The following is a 21,430-nucleotide window of genomic DNA, read 5'->3' on the forward strand; positions in this document are numbered from 1 at the left end:
ATGCAAGTCTAAGCCTACTACAGTAGGAAACTGAATACAGGTAAATCTGACCCTCAGAGATGTCCCAATAAGCTTCTTTCACAGACTGGACTTCTTCCTAGTCTGGGCCCAATCCTTTTCAGACCAACGTAGTAGTTTATGGCCTGGGTCCAGCAATCACTCACACCCCCATAGTTGCTGTCCTTTGTTTCAGTTTCTTTCAGGCATCTCTTTGGGGTGGAGAGGCCATCTCTTGAGCCAGCTGAAGACAAAGTGTAGGGGCTTCCAGGGTCTTTTATATTCTCTCTCTTGTGGGTGGAAACCCCTTCATTCTTCTGTGCAAAATCACAGCAACAAGATGGAGTTTGTAGCCACGTGAGCAAGTCACATGTCCATGAACGATTCAGCTTTTTGCAGGCCAACGCCATTGTTTACATGTTAGTTTGAACATTCCCAGGAAAGCTCAGATGCGGATTGGCGTCTCCCAAAATCCATTGGGACTTTGTTTTGTTTCTTGATTGGGCACTTACTGAGAATAGTCCTTTGTCAAGAAGCAATGGATTCTCAAGGGCAATGTAGCTTGTATGTTCTACTTAACAGATAAGGGGGAGTGCGATCACACTCCCGCTGTGTGGAAGCCATGTGCTTTGGCACTGGTGCATCAAGCACAGTGTATTATGGCTTCATACCTTCCTGGCTGCTTGAACACAATGACAGATACCCTAAGCAGGAATTTTTACCAGGACCATGAGTAGGAGCTGAACACGCCAGTACTCCTAGACATTTTCCGAACGTGGGGTGGGGTTTTCCAACTATGGATCTTTTTGCAACTGTGCAAAACACCAAATGCCCCCAGTTCTGCTCCATGCTATCTGGGCAATGCCTTTCTCATCAAATGGAATGCTCTCTTACTATACGCCTTCCCTCCCACCCCCCTCCTAGCCACGTGCTTCACAAGATCAAATGAGACAGATCCAGAGTGATCCTAATAGCTCCCACAAGGTCACGACAAACATGGTACCCTTACCTCCTCCACGTGGCTGTTTGCCCACCACGCACACTGTCGCTTCTACCTTGGCTACTATCACAAGACGCAGATCGCGTCATCTATCCAGATCCCAAATGACTCCATCTCAAAGTGTGGTTGCTGCATGACTTTTAGACTGTGAAATGACATGTTCTGCAGATGTACAAAACATCTTTTGAACAGTTGTAGGACAACTACCAGACTCACATACATACATAAGTGGAGGCAAATTGACTCATGGTGCTGACACAAACAGACGGAACCTCTCTCAGCCCCTTTATCTCTCATTCTAGACTACTTCCTGGAACTCAAACTGACTGCCATTTCCATGAGTTCCATTCGTATCCATCTATCAGCCATCACAGCGTTCCATCATAAAGTACATGGATTCTCTACTTTTATGCATCTGTTCACTAAACGTTTTCTTAAGGGCCTCTCCAATTCCTACCTGGATATTTGGAATTCCACTGCAGCATGGGACCTCAACTTAGTCCTCCATGCCCTCACTGGCCCTCCCTTTGATCCCATGCTACAAGCTCCCCCCTACATCTTTCCATGAAGGTTGCATTCCTAGTGGCCATTACATTCGCCAGAAGGGTGGGAGAACTGTCAGCTCTCATGGCTTACCCTCCTTACACAATCTTTTGCAAAGATAAAGTAGCTCTCAGATCACATCCCAAGTTCCTATCTAAAGTTGTCTCATCCTTTCACCTCAACCAACCAATACACTTACAGACATTTTTTCCTAAACCACATGTGGACAAATGACAGTCCAGATTACACACCCTGGATGTTCGCAGGGCTATCACCTTCTACATTGATAGAACAAAATCTTTCCACAAATCTCCAAAACTGTTTGTTTCAATCACTGAATGATCAAACGGTAACGCCATTTCCAAACAACGTCTATCCAAATGAATATCAGACTGCATAAAACTGTGCTACCTCCAGCATGAACAACAATCTGCATGAGGATCTGCACGCGTTCTACCAGAGGCCTATCAGCCTCCATAGCATTTCTTAATAATATTCCCATCATTGAGATCTGTAGGGCCACAACCTGAGCCTCTCCACACACATTTACCCAATATTATGCTTTGCAACAACATGCATCTTCTGATATTCTATTCATAGAATCATAGAATAACAGAGTTGGAAGGGACCTCTGGAGGCCATCTAGTCCAACCCCCTGCCCAGAGCAGGACCAATCCCAACTAAATCATCCCAGCCAGGGCTTTGTCAAGCCTGACCTTAAAAACGTCTAAGGAAGGGGATTCCACCACCTCCCTAGGTAACGCATTCCAGTGTTTCACCACCCTCCTAGTGAAAAAGTTTTTCCTAATCTGCAACCTAAATCTCCCCCACTGCAACTTGAGACCATTACTCCTTGTCCTGTCCTCTTCTACCACTGAGAATAGTCTAGATCCATCCTCTTTGGATCTACCTTTCAGATAGTTAAAAGCAGCTATCAAATCCCCCCTCATTCTTCTCTTCCGTACCTGTAAGTGCATACATCCAGCCCATATTCAGACCTACTGTACTTTCATCTGCTATGACTTCCACTCTGAAGCGCCTTCCTTCCACTGGTGGGCACTGCTCTGAAGTCACCTAAAGTGGAGCACCCACAGGGACATCACTCAAAGAAGAAGAGAACATTACTCACCTTGTGCGGTAACAGAGGTTCTTCAAGATGTGTCCCCCTGTGGGTGCTCCACTACCCTCCCTCCTCACTTCTGCTTTGGAGTTTTATTACTTTACTCTGCAGTGGAGAAGGAACGGGTTAGGGTTAGGCTATGTACTTGTATCTCAGTGTTTTTGATTCTAAGCATTTGGTCAGCTTCTTGAGAAAGGACTATTCAGAATAAGTGCCCAATCAAGAAACACTTAACCGACAATGGACTTTGGGAGATGCCAGTCCACTAAAGGACTCTATTGATGTGACTTATACACTCAGGGGCCCAAAATCAAGTGTAAAAGGCACAAATTTAGATTCCCATCAAAGTTATACTTGCCTCTGAATTAAACACATGGTATTTTAAAACACTTTTTATATGTCCTACAATTGGGCCTGGAAAGACCTGTTTTAAGCTGTAATTAAAAATTCAGTTTAAATTATACAAAGTACATGACGACACCACCCCAAATAGAGAAATTGCAATGAAACATATCAAACAGAAGAGGAAAAGATGCAGAATAAAAGTTAGAAATACCCAAAGGAGGGAAGTTTGGTGGGGAAACAAAATAAGAAGAAACAAGCTCACAATCCAGTGTCCTTTGGCAAATACACCAAGCTAAGTAGACTTCTGTTTCCTTCCACTCAGCTGCATAAATGTACAATGCTTAAAGGACAAGCATTAGGGAGCCACAAGGAAATCTTTAGTAATATATTTTCTACCCCAGATATAGTCTTATTTTGTGAATCCTTTTATTTCATGTGTTCTTTTTAAGATTCTGCATTGTGTATATGTGACATAATAGCAATAATATAGCTCTTTGCATCTTTAAAGCACTGAATTGTGTTCAGTAGGTAGGCAAAACAACATTTAAAAAAGCTTTTAAAAAAATTGTTCTCCCACTGGAAACAAAAATAGTGAGAGTGAGAAAATGGGTAACAACAGGGTTGTCCAAACCCCTCTTGGAAACCTGTACACTCTTCTCCCTCTTCTTTTATTCTTTCCTCCCTCAAGAGCCCTGTGTTTTGTGTCACCCATCCCTTCCAGCCCTGAAGGACTGCATACAGTTCTTTGGAGTCCTGTGGATTTTAATGCTCAATCTCCTAGAGCAGTGCTGCCCAACCTTGTGTTGGCCAAACATATTTTACATATTTTAATAAGATTTAAAGTCACCCCTGTTGACTTATTTTAAGTTCAGCTTGTTTCATATGTATTTAGATAGTTTATTTCTATGTACAGTATTGTCTCTTTGCACACTTTTGTAAACTAAAATGATGTAAACATGACGACAAAACGATAATGAAACAGCCATTAGTATATTGTGTTGAAGCAGGCCACTGACCTTATGAAATGCTCTGGTGGGCCGTAGTTTGGGCACTGCTGTCCTAAGGGGATTCTTGAAGAATGATACAATGTGCTCCCTCCACATATCGGCTGATTTTTTTTTTTAATTCCAATTTTTATTATTAAAAATCCTCCTGAACTTTAAGGTAAGGAAATATTATAATTTATATGCCTATTCTATGACCCTTGCTATCAAATATTTAAGGACAATATTTATTACTACTTTGTGGTGGCTTCTGCATATTCCCGCTTGTGATATCAAGGTTCTTGTGCCATGTGCTTCCAAAAAATTCTAGAGAGCAATAACTGTTGTGACCTTTACTCCCTCTCTGCTTGTTCAGAATTCCGAATGTATGAAAGGAAGTGTCCCTTTTGTCTGCTGAAGGTGCACACAAACTTGAATTCGCTCAGTGCCCTAGATACTTCCCTCATCATCAGTTCTTGTTTTTCTGCATTTTTGGGGATTATTTTTGTTGTTAGTTAGTTAGTTAGTGAGCTTAAAAAGAAAGCCAAGGTTGCTCATACGTCATGAGCATTGCCTGGGCCTGTGAAGAGTGGGAGAGCCCCCTGAAATCTTGGTTGACAAGGTAAGTTCTTTAGGCCCAGTCAACTAAGGGCAGGTCTACACTACTGCGTAAATCAATCTAGCTTGCGTCACTCAGGAGTATGAAAAAGATCCCCGCACCCCACCCCGAGTGATGCAAGTTACAGTGACCTAAGCTGTCCACACTGACGCTATGTCAGTGGGAATGCTGTCTTGCCGACAAAGCTTCCGCCTCTCACGGAGGTGGAGTAATTATGCCAACTCCTTTTTATACTGAATTTGTACATATACTTAAAGTTTCAGCTGTTAAGGCCAAGCGATTTGTAAGTTAAAGGGATCTGAAAAAAAAAATTGAGTAGGTGCACATTTCAAAAGGAGGTCATTTGAAATGACTTCAGATTCCAGAAGTGATAACCAGAAAATTAACCGTAGGAGAAACTGGCATAAATTTTCTGATTATATACCTAATTTTCAGACTTGACTATGGGATTTAGTCACCATTGTCACTGCAGATCTCAGTACTGTGGAGCTGCCAACAACACCTCCATATGTTCGCATTTATATATTAGTCTTTACAGGGGCTTGATGGGGGTGGAGTCCCAGGAGTGGGGCGGTCAGGGGACAAGGAGCAGAGGGGTTGGATGGGTCGGGAGTTCTGAGGGGGAGAGTCAGGAGGCAGGAAGTGGGAGGAGGCAGATGGGGGCAGGGGCCAGGTTACCCGGCCCTCCATTCAGTTTTGCAGCCACGATGTAGCCAAAAACTTTGCTCACCCCTGGGGTAGGGAATAAACTAGATGACTTGTTCAGGTCCCTTCCAGCCCTATATTTCTTTGATTTTAATAAGCATATCAGTTAAATCATCGCTGGTGCTAGCCCAATGGGGGCCCTAAGCAGGAATATTTCCTCCCCATCACACAGAACACATACTAATAATTAATAGGGAGCCCCTAATAGGGAGCTACTTGGGACCCTAAGCAATTGCTTAGTCTGCTTATGCATAGTGCCGGTTCTGGGTTAAATTCAGTTAACTTAAAAAAGTTAATTAAGGGTTTCTGAATCAGTGTTGGCTTTTAAGATATTGGAGACTTTCAGTGAAGTTAGTGTGGAGCTAGTGGACTAAGTTCCAGTCTACTCCTGTATGTGTTTGCTGTATGTGAAGCTGCATCTGTTCATCATGACAGTGAATTACTACATTTTGTGTTGTGATGGCACCTAAAGAAGCAAGTCTTTTTAAATGCTCATCAGGTTGGGCATGAAATAGACAGATGAAAATTTGGGACTGTTGCAATAATTTTGAGAACACTTCTCCCCTTTAGCCTTTGGATATTGCAGATATCTAGAACCAGTCTTCTTCCAAATCCATATCTCCTACATTTTTTATCCATAACTCTTAAGTCATTCCTAAAGTGAGCACCTTCTATGTAGCGTTTGTTACAGATTTATTTCTGCCTAATCTCTCTCATAGAAATGATAAGGAAAAAAATGTCACAGTTGGGACAATAAGACTACAGATGGTACAAACTGAGGAATAAAATAGTTGTTTTCAAAGTATTATGCCTTCTGGTTTTAGGTAGCAGTGATGGTTCAGAACTTAGTGAAGAGACTTCGTGGCCAGCATTTGAAAGGTAAGAAAAACTGCTACATCTAAACCTATATGTCCAACTCCATTCAGACCTCACTAGTTAAACCTATCACTCAACTCCTTGCAAATGAAGTATAATGTTAGTGGTATGTAGGAGTCAATTATGTAATAAACTGAGTAACAGCCATTGCTTCTAGAGTACAGTGTACCCTTTGGTTCTTGTCAAGCCAGCTTAGGGGGCAGCACCTTCTGGTTATCAGCTAACAGAGAGCTTTGTCACATTACTGGCTTGTTGCTCAACTTTGTCTCCTGAATTAACTGGACCACCACCAAACCCCTGACAGATTTACTTTTCATGAATACTGGCATCATTGTGTGCCTTTCCTGTTTCAACATCTTCACTAGCCCTGAGACCTCCTCTATGTATCTCTTGTATTCCTGTTTCCCTGCATTCCCACCAAAGTCCTGCTGCTCTGGCTGCTCCTTCCTCTGCTGCCTGCTCTCTCCTATTCCCCCCTCCAGCTCCTGATTACTCCTCTGTCTGCAACTTGGGAAAATTCTGAAGCAATCCCAGCTATCACTACCTATCCTATGTAATGTAGACTTTTATATTATGCTCATTACCATAGTATATGAACACTATCCAGGTGTCATTGACCACTGTAATCCAACCCCCCAAGTATTCAAGAGTGAGATGAGGTGTTAAATAGTTACAGTTGAAAATAGTAAAAATTGGAAACCTAATGTTTTCCTGCAAGCTATTAAGTTGAACCATGAATAAAGTGTACTGAGCCCACTACCTATTCACCCAAGTCTGCTGGTAACATGGATTATAATTCTCTCTCTCTCTTTCTCTCTCTCTCTCTCATATTCAGGGAACCCATCAATCTGGAAACTGACTGGGGTAACCATGCCCACATGTATGCATGGAGACATGGATAGAAATTTTGGCCTAAGGACTTTGTTTATAGCCAGGAACTGTATCCCTTCCCAGTAGTCTGCCTCTGTCTTGTAAAAGCAGTTCAGATTTTACAAAGTTCCTTATGGAGAGAGATTTAAGTTGTGCTTTGTACCAAAGGTGTACTCTTCAATACCATCTCTTCCTATAAAATCTGTTATTTCCATGGAAGGAGTCCCTAAGCATCCAGTGGATGAGAGGCTAGAACAGTCTCTTCAGAGAAGCAGACTACTCCTGGGCTACCCTACATGCAGCTATAGCATACAGCATCATTTAGAGATTCCCTGAAGTGCTCAAGTCATCTATATTGATATTTAAACAGAACAAAGTCAGAAAGAAGAGGATCTGGAACTTGCATATAATCCATTCCTATATGTGATGCAGCTTGTGATATCACAAGGTTTTCTTTCTGCTCTTCCTACTGTGCTCCACTCTTGCCAGGAAGTGCATTTGAGTAGGGTCCTGAGATGTGGGTATCATATTGAGTGTCCATTTGATTCAAATTCCCTTTGATCCCCAAAAATTATATAGGAAAGCGTTAGATACAGTGGTGAAAGAAGTCATGGATCTGAGTAAGCTTCCTCTGGCCCAAGGAAGACAAAAATTTCTTCCTCAAGGGCAAAAAACTTAGATTCTAGCAAAACATCAGAACTAATCCTTTCTTGTCTCCAAAGGAAAAGACTACTTCTCATGGCCCTTATCTCAAGAATCCAGAAGAAAGCAGATTATCTCCAGTCCCTCTCCCAATAAATAATGAGAATTGGATGGATCAGACTCTCTCCCCAATTGAGGGCAAGTTGAAAAGTTTGCTGCAGGTCTGGGCTGGAACTATCCAGGACAAATGGGTTTGCACACTGAGCATCATGGCTACCTCACAGAATTTTTCATTCTGCATTCATCACCAAATTCCACATCCTTTTGATGCTTCCCTCTGTCCTGACCAAGCAGTGAGCTTTTTTGGACTCTATTTGATGTAACCTCTTTTTGAGGACATTTTCTCTTGTCCCATCCCAGGAAAGGGGCTTAGATTCTTTATGAACACTGGGAATATGTATGAGACCTTCATAGGTATGACTTATGTCTTTCAATCACTAAAATGGTGGAGCAAAGCTAGGAACTTGACGTGGGATGCTTTGACTGAAATGCCAAAAATTAAAGGTCGCTGTGGTGCCTGCCTGAACAGTTAGAAAGTTGTACAGCAGAGTTCCATTCTTGTTAAGGAAAAAGGTCCCTTTGTGAACAAAGGAGAAGCATCAATTAGTTGGAATTGCTAGCCATTAGCAAAACCATGACTCACCAAATGCCCTTCCTGACTACCACCTCCATCCTGGTTCAGAGCCAGGGAAAGGGAACTGAAAGCCGGTGTCCTTCAGTTTATCTTCCAGAGTGAGGGGAGTCAGCAGATTAATGAATTTGCGTCAAGCAACAAGAAATTGTATTTTTTCTATCTGAGGCATTGGGAGAGCAGGATATGGAAGATATGTTATTCTAATTAAAGTGGACATACTATCTTATGTACACCCGTTCTTTTTCCTTTCCTGGCTTAGGTAACCAGAAAATTCAAAAGGGATGGAGCCTGAGTCCTCTTCCTTATTTGCTTATCAAATGCTGTTTCTCCTGAAAAATGTCCTCTGTGGAGGTTACCTATTTGCAGAGACTTGGTAATGCAATGTTTAATATGTTTTCAAGGCTCAGAAGTTCAAACTGGCAGTCTGGAACTTAATAGTGAGCTTTAAAAACTTTGGGATCTGGATCAGTTTGTCAAGATCCTCTTGCAGTCCAGAAAGGATCTGCTGTGTTTTGAAAGGTTTGTACGTTGAACATGTTCTCACTTCAAAATCAATGTCAGTCAAAAGCTGTCTTAGCTACTTACTTGGTAGATTCACTAAAACTAGCCTAAGGGTGTTAGATGCTTAACTACCTTAGGTACTTTTGGAACTTCCTTGGTATCTTACTTGTAACTGCAGTAAGAGCCCTCCACTTATTTGTGAGGAAAACAGTTAGTTTTTACCCTCTTGTCCCTTGATTCACTAAATTACTCCTGGGGGAATTCTGTGCCACTGCATATGCACAGAATTTACGTCCCCCACAGATTTCTTTGCTCCCCCACAGAAAAATGACTTTCTGACAGGGAAACAAAAGGAAGACACAAGCGGTCATGCAACCCTCCCCAGCAGTATAACCCTCCTGCAGGGGCGGGACTGGGGGAGACCTGGCTGGTGGCTCCTACCCTGCTCCAGGCTCAGTTGCTAGTCCCAGCTGGGCTGTGAAGGATGGGACTTCCTCTTCCCCTGCACGGCATCCGGGGCTGGGTCAGATCCACCCCCAGATTTCTCCCACAGCTGCAGGAAGCTCTGCAAACTCCCTCCCCTCATTTCCTGCACCCATCACTCCTCAGCTGCAGGGGCAAGCTCCTGTACAGGGAGCGCTCCCCCATCTGCCCAACTCCCATGCATCCAGACCCCCTCATACCCACTCTGTCACCGAGCCTCACCCCTCTGCACTCAACCCCCCCCCCCCCATGAGCTCCACTTCCCCTACACCTGGACTACCCTGACAAGCCATCTGCACCCGGATCTCCACCCCACTGAGCCCCAACCATTTGCACCTGGATCCCCACCCCACTGAGCCCCACTATCTCAGCATCTGGACCCCCCTCACTAAGCCTCCCTGCCCCACCCAAACCTCCCTGCTGAGCCATATTCCCCACCACAGTCAGATGCACACACCCCCACTGAGTCCCAACTACCTTCACCTGGACTCCCTGCAGAGTCCCATTACCATTGCACCCAGAACCACCCCCACACACACACACAAGCCCCTGCGCATCCAGATCCTCCAGTGAGCTGCCCACATGCAAATTGCCCCACACATGATCCTCTCAACCCACACCTGTCCCCCCAAACTAAGCCCTTCCACACTTGTATCCTGCCTTGCTGAGCCTGCCTGCCCATACCTGGTGTACCTGGCATGGAGGGGCAGGGCCCTGGGGTGTTTCTGGGGCAGGTCTGGACCCTGCGCTGTGTCATGGTTGAGTGCAGCCTCACCGCTGAGTCCATGTCTGGGGGAATGTGGGGGCTGGACAGTGATCTCCCAACTCTGTGCAGCCAGTGGCCTGTGCTCCCCAGTGCCATGCTGGAGCCTCCACATTTATTTGACAAATAAAATTTGCAGAATTTTAAAATATTGTGCACAGAATTTTTATTTTTGGTGCAGAATTTTTAATTTTTTGGCACAGAATGCCCTCAGAAGTAACTAAAACATGGTCAGAATTACATCTCTCAATTAAAGCTCCTGCAACCAGCTGGGAGATCAACTTAGTACAGAGACAATTGATGCAACAGCCCTTTGAACTAATGGCTATGACTTTGTTGTCTTTTCTTGTCAGTTGCCTTCGTTGTTGTCATTACTTCTTCAAGGAGGGCCAGTGAATTCAATGCCTTGTCATGAATAACTTTTTCTTTTTTTCCTGGTAAAGTGGTTCTCAAGACAACATCATCTAGGATTTTTACTCAAGGTTGTTTGTCCTTACCATTTAAATTGGTATATTTCACTCCCTTTATTTCCCCCAATCGTTCCCATCCTAATGAAATAAAGTGGCATCATCTGGATGTCTGCCAAGATGTTATTCTACTTAGGCAGAGCAAGATCAAAAGCCACAATCTTTCAGTAAGTCTGAGCAGGACTTGTAGAAGTGTATAGATGAGCAGGTGAAACTCCTCTATTTAGTTTGAACTAATTCTATAAAATCTCTTTCTATTTGATGGATAGAGGGAAATACAGCTTCTTATGAGAAACGCTGCAAAATGACGGCCTGGCATCTTTTCACTCATTTATAAAACACGTTTGAATGTCTCATCATCTTCAGCTGCTGGCTTTGGTTGTAGTATCTTGCAGATTGCCATCGTCCCTTGATCTCTGTTTGACTTTCTGTCGCTCCCTCTTCTGAGTTTCTGACTGCTTTCTAATTCCTAATATTCTATTTCCAGACTGATGGATTACTTGTGTATGAAAATGAAACAATTTTATCCTTACCTACAATTTGTTGTTTTATGGCAGGGAATAGATCAGTCTGGATTTTCTCTGCCTCGTAGTGACAGTTATATTTAGGTTGCCTAAGGCTTTCCATTATAAAAAGTTCTTGTGACTTTTTTAAAGCTCTAACACTCCTTTTGTTTGAAGCAGGCTTTTGAAGTTCATCAGGGAGAAAGCCTTCATGCTAGAGAAGTGCCTTTTTGTGTGTCTCTTGAAATTCTGTTCAGTTTTGGCTAAGATATAAACCAGATCTAATCACCATTTCCCCTCAATTATATTGTCAGCAAAATTTTGTCAAGTGTGTTCCCTCCTCTAGGAGGTCGTACCTCAGCATGTAGATAGACCAATGGTCTGTCATCTCAAGTGCTGGTGGGCAATTTTCCTAATATAGTTTTTATCCAGACTGATTGATTCCTTGTTATGCAAAGACAAATTTAAAGATTAGAACAAAGCTTATTTCCATCATTTACATGGAAGATGGATGCAAGTCAAAACCTCTGATCTATATATGTTGTTGATGTAACAGTTATATTTAATTTTTAAAAATTGTAAACATAAGTTTAGCTGTCTAAATCATTACGGGTTTTTAGAAATTAAAAAAAAAACCTGACCTTATCAAATTTTGCAAATTGAAAGATACCTGTGTTGCTGAAGGGCAGAGATTAATTATTTAGAACACAGTTTCCTTGGGAGGGAGAACAGGGTGGAAATTTATACTTATAGTACATCTATGGCGAGGATTCTTATTACAGCATATGAAATTATTTGAGTTGGTAAGGGAATGTAAACTTTATATTTTGTTTAACCTTTTTGATATTACTGTGTTTTCTTCAGTACTGCTATTAATTAATCAACATATCACCATTGACTTCAGTGGAGCTACAACAATTTACACTAGCTAAGGGTCTGGCCCTATATAACCAGCTTTGACTCAGGCACAGAATAATATTCAAAAGATAAGTGTAGAAACCAAGTGCTGGAATTGGGTGGCAGTACTGAAAGTAGTAGTGAAGGGCTCCAAAACTTAAAACTTCCTAAGTAACGTTTATACTCCCTTAAACTGAAGCATTGAGATATTACAGGTTTGCTGTCTCTTAGAGTTTAAATAATTTGCATTTGACCTTGGAACCATAATATATTAAGCCACAAATATCGTTCACTAACAAGATTTTGCTTTGTTGACTTTCCCCAGCCAATAAAGGTGTATCCAAGTGAAGTATCTGTTTTAATGCATAGCATATTAAATAGATATTGTCTCATAGCAGACTGTATGTGATTTTCTTTGTAAGTTGTTGGCTTCAGTGGTTGCTTTGGAAATTGTGCCTATACTCAGGATTTAGTTAAGAAGTCTTTGTATTCCTCTAACTACGGTTGCTTGTGTGCCTATATCTAAGTTTAGGGGCCTTATTGCCCTTTGCTTCTTGTCACAGAGTATGTAGCAGTATCTGTAGTCAGCATTAAAGGCAGCAGTTTGCAACCTAGTTCCTTATAGTATTTTCATTTTTATTTTGTGAGTTTAAAAGAAGCTTTTCTGGTCTCAAAACCCATTAATTGAGATGACAATAAAAATACCCCAGTGCTATGAGCAGTGACATCAAGAACATCTGTTCAGATAAGAAATGTAGATTTTGACATCTACCACTGCATGTTTTTTCCTAATGAAATCATCCACTACTGCTTATTGTAGGAGTGGTAGTTATGTGGCACAAGAGAGACTTTATTACACTGTTCTAGCAAATTATGCTGCTTGTGTGGATAAAAGTATATGTAATATATACAATTTATAATGGAATCCAACAGGAACAGATTATACCATTCTCTCGGTCCGGTGACAAGAGTGGCACGAAATGGCTATCGAGGCCACATGAAGGCCAGCAGGTACAATAATCCCCTGCACCCAGGGGTCACAGATTTTTCCTCTGGTGTTGGTGACTGGCTTGATAATTAAGTGGGTGTCCTCCGACATTTCTGATCTTTCTAACTTTCAAGGCAAAATTAAGGTAGTGATCCTTAAAACAGAAATTTTCTCTTCTGTGATTTGATCTGTTTCATCATACAGACTCTGGTTCACTCTGTTCTGCCTATCCAGTTTCTAAATATTGTATCTCTACATCAAGACTTAAAGGTGCTTTACTATAGGTAGCTTTTTAACAGTGTAACACTATGTGGGTGGTGGTAGAAACCATGTTGGCAACAAAGCGTACTTGTTGTGCTCAAAACTGCGTCCAAGATGTTTTCTGTGTTAATAATTCTTCATTGAACAAAATGGCTGACTTGGTTAAATTGCAAGTCATGAGTTAAAATTGGCCCTCCGTGTGGCCAGACTCATTTTAAATAGCACTGTATATAAAACTGCATGCTCACTCAGCTTTTCATTGTCTAATTAAATTACAACTCTGTCTGCAGCGGTGTGGTAATGTAGTTGTAAAAGAGAAGAGAATAACTCCTATGTATTAATGAGTAGCGAGTGTTACGTGTAATTGAGTTAAATTCACATTCATATCAGTGTCCAAATTTGTCAGTGTATCACTGTCAATTAGTAGCTGTAGTGAAAATGTTTGCCAGATTTCTGAGTTGTTTTGCATATGCATAAATGTGTTGATGGGTTAATGGATAAATCCTGGTTTACTTCAACAGACATGTCAGAAATTTGTAGTTTCTCAGCATATTTCTAGAGAGCTGATGCATACACCAATTTAATTATGTAAACTGGTTGATATAAACTGAAATAATCCCTGTTGTGAAAATAAGAATCTTTCCTGTTTTAAAATAATTTGTAAGCCAGTCAGTTGCTCACTTTTCATAAAGTTTGGTTTCCTTTTCCAATACCAGGCATCTGTTTTTGGCATATTCTTTTTGGGCACCATATAGATTGATAGGGAATTAATAGCACATCAACTGCATTAAAACACCCACAATTTACTTCTGTGGGCAGGTTTTCTGCTCTCTATTATTGATGTTCCTTTACTGCTCTCAAATATCTTATAATTAAATTGTGCATGTTTTATTGAGCTTTTGCTGTGGATTTTTAATTTTATTTTTTGTAATTTGACTGACTCAGATGATTCTAATAAAAAATCCAGTTTTTCCCACTAGGACTTAGGAAAAGATTCTAATAAAAAATTGCAACAGTGATACAGCATTGTTTGTTCAGGGGGTAATGACAAATCTATGACCATTTACCAATTAGAATTAGTTATAGTTGAAATATAACTGTATCATAAGCTTTGGGAAGTGCTTTTTAAAATCATGAATCACCTTCTGGCCTCATTAGTTTGTTGTTCCTCTGTAGCATGGGGAAGGGTCACTTACAGGTTTAAACTAGTATAAGTGGTGGATTCTCTGTAACTTGAAGTCTTTAAATCATGATTTAAGAACTTCATTAACTCAGCTAGTGGTTAGGGGTCTATTACAGCAGTGGGTGGGTGAGGGTCTGTGGCCTGCAATGTGCAGGAGGCAGACTAGATTATCATGTTGGTCCCTTCTCTCTGTAAAGTCTGAGTCACGGGTTATGTTTACACTACCACTTATTTCAGAGTAGCAGCCGTGTTAGCCTGTATCTGCAAAAAGAAAAGGAGTACTTGTGGCACCTTAGAGACTAACAAATTTATTTGAACGTAAGCTTTCATGAGCTACAGCATCCGATGAAGTGAGTTGTAGCTCACAAAAGCTTATGCTCAAATAAATTTGTTAGTCTCTAAGGTGCCACAAGTACTCCTTTTCTTATTGTGACTACCACTTATGTCACTCAGGGGTGTGAATAAGCCACCACCCCTCAGTGACGTAAGTTACACTGAACTAAGAGTTGGTGTGGACAGCACTATGTCAGCAGGAGAGTTTCTCCTATCAATATAGCTACCGCTGCTCATTGGGGGTGGATTAATTAAATTGATGGGAGAGTGCTCTCTTGTCAGTTTAGAGCGGCTACACTAGAGCTTACAGTGGCGCGGCAAAACTGATGTAGCTGCGCCATTATAAGCTCTCTAATGTAGCCATAGCCTGAGTAATCATTTACTTCTGCTTCTGACTGTAAATTCCACAAGAGCAATCCCTCATAGCCACCAAAGTCTTGTTTCCATGATGAAGTCTAATAAATAAAATGTCAGCATTTCTAAATTAAAGTACAGATGTTCATATTATGTTTGGGTAATGATTGGAGTACTGCTTTGGGAAAAGGATATTTATAAATTTTTCATGCTATTTTCTCACATGCTTCTTGTAGTTCTGCAGAATCTGAAGATTTGGCTGTTCATTTGTATCCAGGAGCAGTTACTATTCAAGGTGTTCTCAGGAGGAAGACTCTATTGAAGGAAGGCAAAAAGCCTACAGTAAGACTTCAAATATATGCTAAACCATTTTTCCTTTTCCTTTATTTTAAAATGATATCTTTAAAACAGACCAAAGCTACTTGGTTAAAATCCGGAAGTGTTTGCTCACTTTTTACTCAGTCCTCGCTGAAACAGAACTCTTGCTAAAATCAGTAGGAATTATGATCAGGTAGGAACTGACTAAAAAGTGAGTAAAGACTTCAGTATTTGGTACCTTATATATTTGCCACTTACAAAGGCTCCTGCTCCTAGATTTGATTTTTTGGAATTCATGTGATCTGTCTAAATCAAGGAATTACTGTTACAGAAGTTGATCTTCTGTGTTCTTTCAAAAGTATTTCATTAATCCTAAATTGTTAACATTTTTGCATTTGCATAAACTCCATAACTTTATAAATGCATTTATTTTACCATAGTATAACTTGGTATCTATCCATATCCACCACTAAAAGAAAAAAAATCAAATACCTTTAGAGGACAAGAGCCTGGAAACTACTGAAATTAAACAGAAATATTGTTAAAATATTAGTGTTGATATAAGTCTATAGACACAGGAAAATTCACATTTACAGCCTGTACAGTTTTATTGCCTCTTCCTTGCATACACAGTCTATAGCTTCATACATTGTTGAGACACCTCTACAATGCCTGAATTAAATAAAACTGGATATATTAAGGAGGAAATGGCATCCTTCTCTGAACTTCTTTGCTTTAAACTATAATGGTAACACTCTGTTAATGATATTTATGTGTGTAATAATTATATTTATAACTTCCAGACTCCCCCAAGCCAAAGCACTTGGAATACTGCATGATAAGGTTGGCACCCATGCTTCAGTTGAATCCATGTGGATGGACCCTTGTGTTTGTGCCATTGATTCAAGTGCCAGTCTGTGCAGATACAACTGCAAGATCTAGGGCCTTAATTTTTCTTGATTCAGCAAATAAATATTTCTCCAGAAGTAATGTATCTATCAGATGATTGTAGATTTACACCACAAAATTCCTTGGATTTTATTTACATTTTTAGACCTACATATTTTTCTCCTTAAACCAAGTAGGTTTTTCAAACTTCGACTCCCAAAAAGTGTTCTGTTGTTGGAAGATGTCTTTTTATTTCCTTTTAGTAACTAGAATGTCAGTTTTGCTGCCATTCATATCCAACTAGAGTGTGGAAGTGCTAACCATTTGTTTCCCTTTCCCTCCCTAACTGTTGAACTGATCCAAAGAGTGAACAAGCAACCTGGAGTACAAAATGTCATTATTCCCATTCATTTATTGCTAGATCTTTAATGATGTAAATTGGCATAGTTCCATTGACTGAGGGAGCTATCCCAAAGTATACCAGCTGAGAATCTGTCCCTTATAGACTATTTCTGTATTTTGACATATTTGACATATTTGTCTATAAAGGTGATTTCTTGGATATCACAAACACGAACATCATATCTATTTCTATACTTCTCATTTATTTGCAAGCCCAGTCTATCTTAAATGTCCTTGTTCTAATATAGTAATTTATGCATGTGTTCAACTAATTAAAAGTATTCCAAATGATATTGTAATGTAAATACTTAAACTCAGAGCAAATAAAGTTAATTCATTTTATATTTTAAAAATACGAAAATGTCCTTGTTTGCTAAATCTATTGATGTTAACGAGTGTGTGCAGAGCATCATAATGGATCTTTTAAAACTGCTGGGAATTGTCAACAAATACAGTGGATTCTGCTGAAATATTTCATATAATACAATATTCTGGCACATAGTAAATTTAGAGAAATAAGTTAACTGACCATTTAAAAAAAGACTCATGTATTATTAATCATTAAAATATAGTATGAATGTATACAAATTAGAGTAAATGTTTGCAGCACTTTTTTAAATCATCTTGAAGAAAAGCAACTCTGTCCTTTAATTACAATGCTGATATCATACAGTAAATAATACTGCTTTTTGTTAATATTGCTTCTATCAGCAGCTGGTTTGGAAATTTCTTTTTATTTAAACATGGTAATTTCAACTGACAATTTGCTGACAAAGGGCAGCACATCAAAAATAATCGTTGTAGCTTTTTATAAGCCATCACAAATACCTATTATTGTAGCTCAGTTGGCTTGCTGACTGTGGGTTAGAAGCAATGTTGTAGTTTCCACTACACTAGCTTATAGAGATGGTCACATTGTGATAGACTCAGTATCCAGTGAGAGGAAGACAATTATACCACTATATAAGCATCACCTGATTAATGGTGACTTTGGAGCAGAAAGCATGTTCTTCTTCAAGTGCTTGCTCATGTCAGTTCCATTCTAGGTGTGTGCATGTGCCCATGTGCACAGTCGTCAGAGAATTTTGCCTTAGAGGTATCTGTAGGGTCAGCTGTGGAGTGCAGCACTCATGTGTCAGTACATGAGGCACTGCCAGCCCTATGCCCTCTCAGTTGCTTCTTGCCGCCCATGACAGTTGGTCGGTGCGACTTTTTCTCCTTGCCTAGCAAGTTGGTTACCGGTTCTCTCCTTCCTTCAAACTTTGGTGTCTTGTAAATAGTTTGTTTACAGTAGTTAGTTAGTAAGTAGTAGTAAAGTAGTGTAGTTAGTAAGCTGGAGTCCCAGTGGGGTTTTAAGCTTTCCGGGTTTTAAGCCCTGTTCTGCCTGTAACAGGCCTATGCCTGTTAGTGACCCCCACATAGAATCATAGAATAACAGAGTTGGAAGGGACCTCTGGAGGCCATCTAGTCCAACCCCCTGCCCAGAGCAGGACCAATCCCAACTAAATCATCCCAGCCAGGGCTTTGTCAAGCCTGACCTTAAAAACTTCTAAGGAAGGGGCTTCCACCACCTCCCTAGGTAACGCATTCCAGTGTTTTACCACCCTCCTAGTGAAAAAGTTTTTCCTAATATCCAACCTAAACCTCCCCCACTGCAACTTGAGACCATTACTCCTTGTCCTGTCATCTGCTATCACTGAGGATAGTCTAGATCCATCCTCTTTGGATCCACCTTTCAGGTAGTTAAAAGCAGCTATCAAGTCCCCCATCATTCTTCTCTTCCGTAGACTAAACAATCCCAGTTCCCTCAGCCTCTCCTCATAAGTCATGTGTTCCAGTCCCCTAATCATTTTTGTTGCCCTTCACTGGACTCTCTCCAATTTTTCCACATCCTTCTTGTAGTGTGAGTCCCAAAACTGGACACAGTACTCCAGATGAGGCCTCACCAGTGTCGAATAGAGGGGAACGATCATATCCCTCGATCTGCTGGCAATGCCCCTACTTATACACCCCAAAATGCCATTGGCCTTCTTGGCAACAAGGGCACACTGTCAACTCATATCCAGCTTCTCATCCACTGTCACCCCTAGGTCCTTCTCTCCAGAACTGCTGCCTAGCCATTCGGTCCCTAGTCTGTAGCGGTGCGTTGGATTCTTCCGTCCTAAGTACAGGACTCTGCACTTGTCCTTGTTGAACCTCATCAGATTTCTTTTGGACCAATCCTCTAATTTGTCTAGGTCCCTCTGTATCCTATCCCTACCCTCTAGCGTATATACCTCTCCTCCCAGTTTAGTGTCATCTGCAAACTTGCTGAGGGTGCAATCCACACCATCCTCCAGATCATTTATGAAGATATTGAACAAAACCGGCCCCAGGACCGACCCTTGGGGCACTCCACTTGATACCGGCTGCCAACTAGACATGGAGCCATTGATCACTACCCGTTGAGCCCGACAATCTAGCCAGCTTTCTATCCACCCTATAGTCCATTCATCCAGCCCATACTTCTTTAACATGCTGGCAAGAATACTGTGGGAGACGGTGTCAAAAGCTTTGCTAAAGTCGAGGAATAACACGTCCACTGCTTTCCCTTCATCCACAGAACCAGTTATCTCATCGTAGAAGGCAATTAGATTAGTCAGGCATGACTTGCCCTTGGTGAATCCATGCTGACTGTTCCTGATCACTTTCCTCTCCTCTAAGTGCTTCAGAATTGATTCTTAGAGGACATGCTCCATGATTTTTCCGGGGACTGAGGTGAGGCTGACTGGCCTGTAGTTCCCAGGATCATCCTTCTTCCCTTTTTTAAAGATGGGCACTACATTAACCCTTTTCCAATCTTCTGGGACTTCCCCCGATCTCCATGAGTTTTCAAAGATAATGGCCAATGGCTCTGCAATCACATCCGCCAATTCCTTTAGCACTCTCGGATGCAACGCATCCGGCCCCATGGACTTGTGTATGTCCAGTTTTTCTAAATAGTCCCGAACCACTTCCTCCTTCACAGAGGGCTGGCCACCTCCTCCCCATGCTGTGCTGCCCAGTGCAGTAGTCTGGGAGCTGACCTTGTTCGTGAAGACAGAGGCAAAAAAAGCATTGAGTACATTAGCTTTTTCCACATCCTCTGACGCTAGGTTGCCTCCCTCATTTAGTAAGGGGCCCACACTTTCCTTGGCTTTCTTCTTATTGCCAACATACCTGAAGAAACCCTTCTTGTTACTCTTAACATCCCTCGCTAGCTGCAACTCCAGGTGTGATTTAGCCTTCCTGATTCCATTCCTACATGCCCGAGCAATATTTATATACTTATTCCTGGTCATTTGTCCAATCTTTCACTTCCTGTAAGCCTCTATTTTGTGTTTAAGATCAGCAGGGATTTCACTGTTAAGCCAAGCTGGTCGCCTGCCATATTTACTATTCTTTCTACACATCGGGATGGTTTGTCCCTGTAACCTCAATAAGGATTCTTTAAAATACAGCCAGCTCTCCTGGACTCCTTTCCCCCTCATGTTATTCTCCCAGGGGATCCTGCCCATCAGTTCGCTGAGGGAGTCTACAAAGTCTGCTTTTCTGAAGTCCAGAGTCCGTATTCTGCTGCTTTCCTTTCTTCCTTGTGTCAGGATCCTGAACTCGACCATCTCATGGTCACTGCCTCCCAGGTTCCCATCCACTTTTGCTTCCCCTACTAATTCTTCCCGGTTTGTGAGCAGTAGGTCAAGAAGAGCTCCGCCCCTAGTTGGTTCCTCCAGCACTTGCACCAAAAACTTCCTGGATTGTCTGTGCACCGCTGTATTGCTCTCCCAGCAGATATCAGGATGATTGAAGTCGCCCATGAGAACCAGTGCGTGCGATCTAGTAGCTTCTGTGACTTGCGGAAGAAAGCCTCGTCCACCTCTTCCCCGTGGTCCGGTGGTCTAAGGCAGACTCCCACCACGACATCACCCTTGTTGCTCAGGCTTCTAAACTTAATCCAGAGACTCTCAGGTTTTTCTGCAGTTTCATATTTGAGCTCTGAGCAGTCATACTGCTCCCTTACATACAGTGCAACTCCCCCACCTTTTCTGGCCTCCCTGTCCTTCCTGAACAGTTTATACCCATCCATGACAGTACTCCAGTCATGCGAGTTATCCCACCAAGTCTCCGTTATTCCAATCACATCATAATTTCCTGACTTCGCCAGGACCTCCAGTTCTCCCTGCTTGTTTCCCAGGCTTTGTGCATTTGTATATAGGCACTTGAGATAACCCGCTGATCGCTCCTTGTTCTCAGTATGAGGCAGGAGCCCTCCCCTCTCACACGCTCCTGCTCGTGCTTCCTCCCGATATCCCGCTTCCCCACTTACCTCAGGGCTTTGGTCTCCTTCCCCCGGTGAACCTAGTTTAAAGCCCTCCTCACTAGGTTAGCCAGCCTGCTCGCGAAGATGCTCTTTCCTCTCTTCGTTAAGTGGAGCCCATCTCTGCCTAGCACTCCTCCTTCTTGGAACACCATCCCATGGTCGAAGAATCCAAAGCCTTCTCTCCGACACCACCTGCGTAGCCATTCATTGACTTCCACGATTCGACGATCCCTACCCCGGCCTTTTCCTTCCACGGGGAGGATGGACGAGAACACCACTTGCGCCTCATACTCCTTTATTCTCCTTCCCAGAGCCATGTAGTCTGCAGTGATCTGCTCAAGGTCATTCTTGGCAGTATC

The 21,430-nt window shown here is 41.8% G+C and overlaps 1 protein-coding gene across 6 annotated transcripts in view; it reads left to right on the forward strand.

Moving 5' to 3' along the window:
- The window catches only part of RALGPS2 (Ral GEF with PH domain and SH3 binding motif 2), a 273,721-nt gene that overhangs the window by 221,508 nt on the left and 30,783 nt on the right, over positions 1 to 21,430 (forward strand). For all 6 annotated transcript variants that reach the window (XM_077823533.1, XM_077823537.1, XM_077823536.1 and 3 more), the window contains 3 exons: positions 6,137 to 6,191; positions 12,942 to 13,019; positions 15,364 to 15,469. In XM_077823533.1, the coding sequence (XP_077679659.1) occupies positions 6,137 to 6,191; positions 12,942 to 13,019; positions 15,364 to 15,469 (239 nt within the window). The remainder of the gene's footprint in view (positions 1 to 6,136; positions 6,192 to 12,941; positions 13,020 to 15,363; positions 15,470 to 21,430) is intronic.

The sequence above is a fragment of the Eretmochelys imbricata genome, chromosome 8 (assembly GCF_965152235.1).
Source record: "Eretmochelys imbricata isolate rEreImb1 chromosome 8, rEreImb1.hap1, whole genome shotgun sequence".
NCBI classification, from domain to species: Eukaryota; Metazoa; Chordata; order Testudines; family Cheloniidae; genus Eretmochelys; species Eretmochelys imbricata.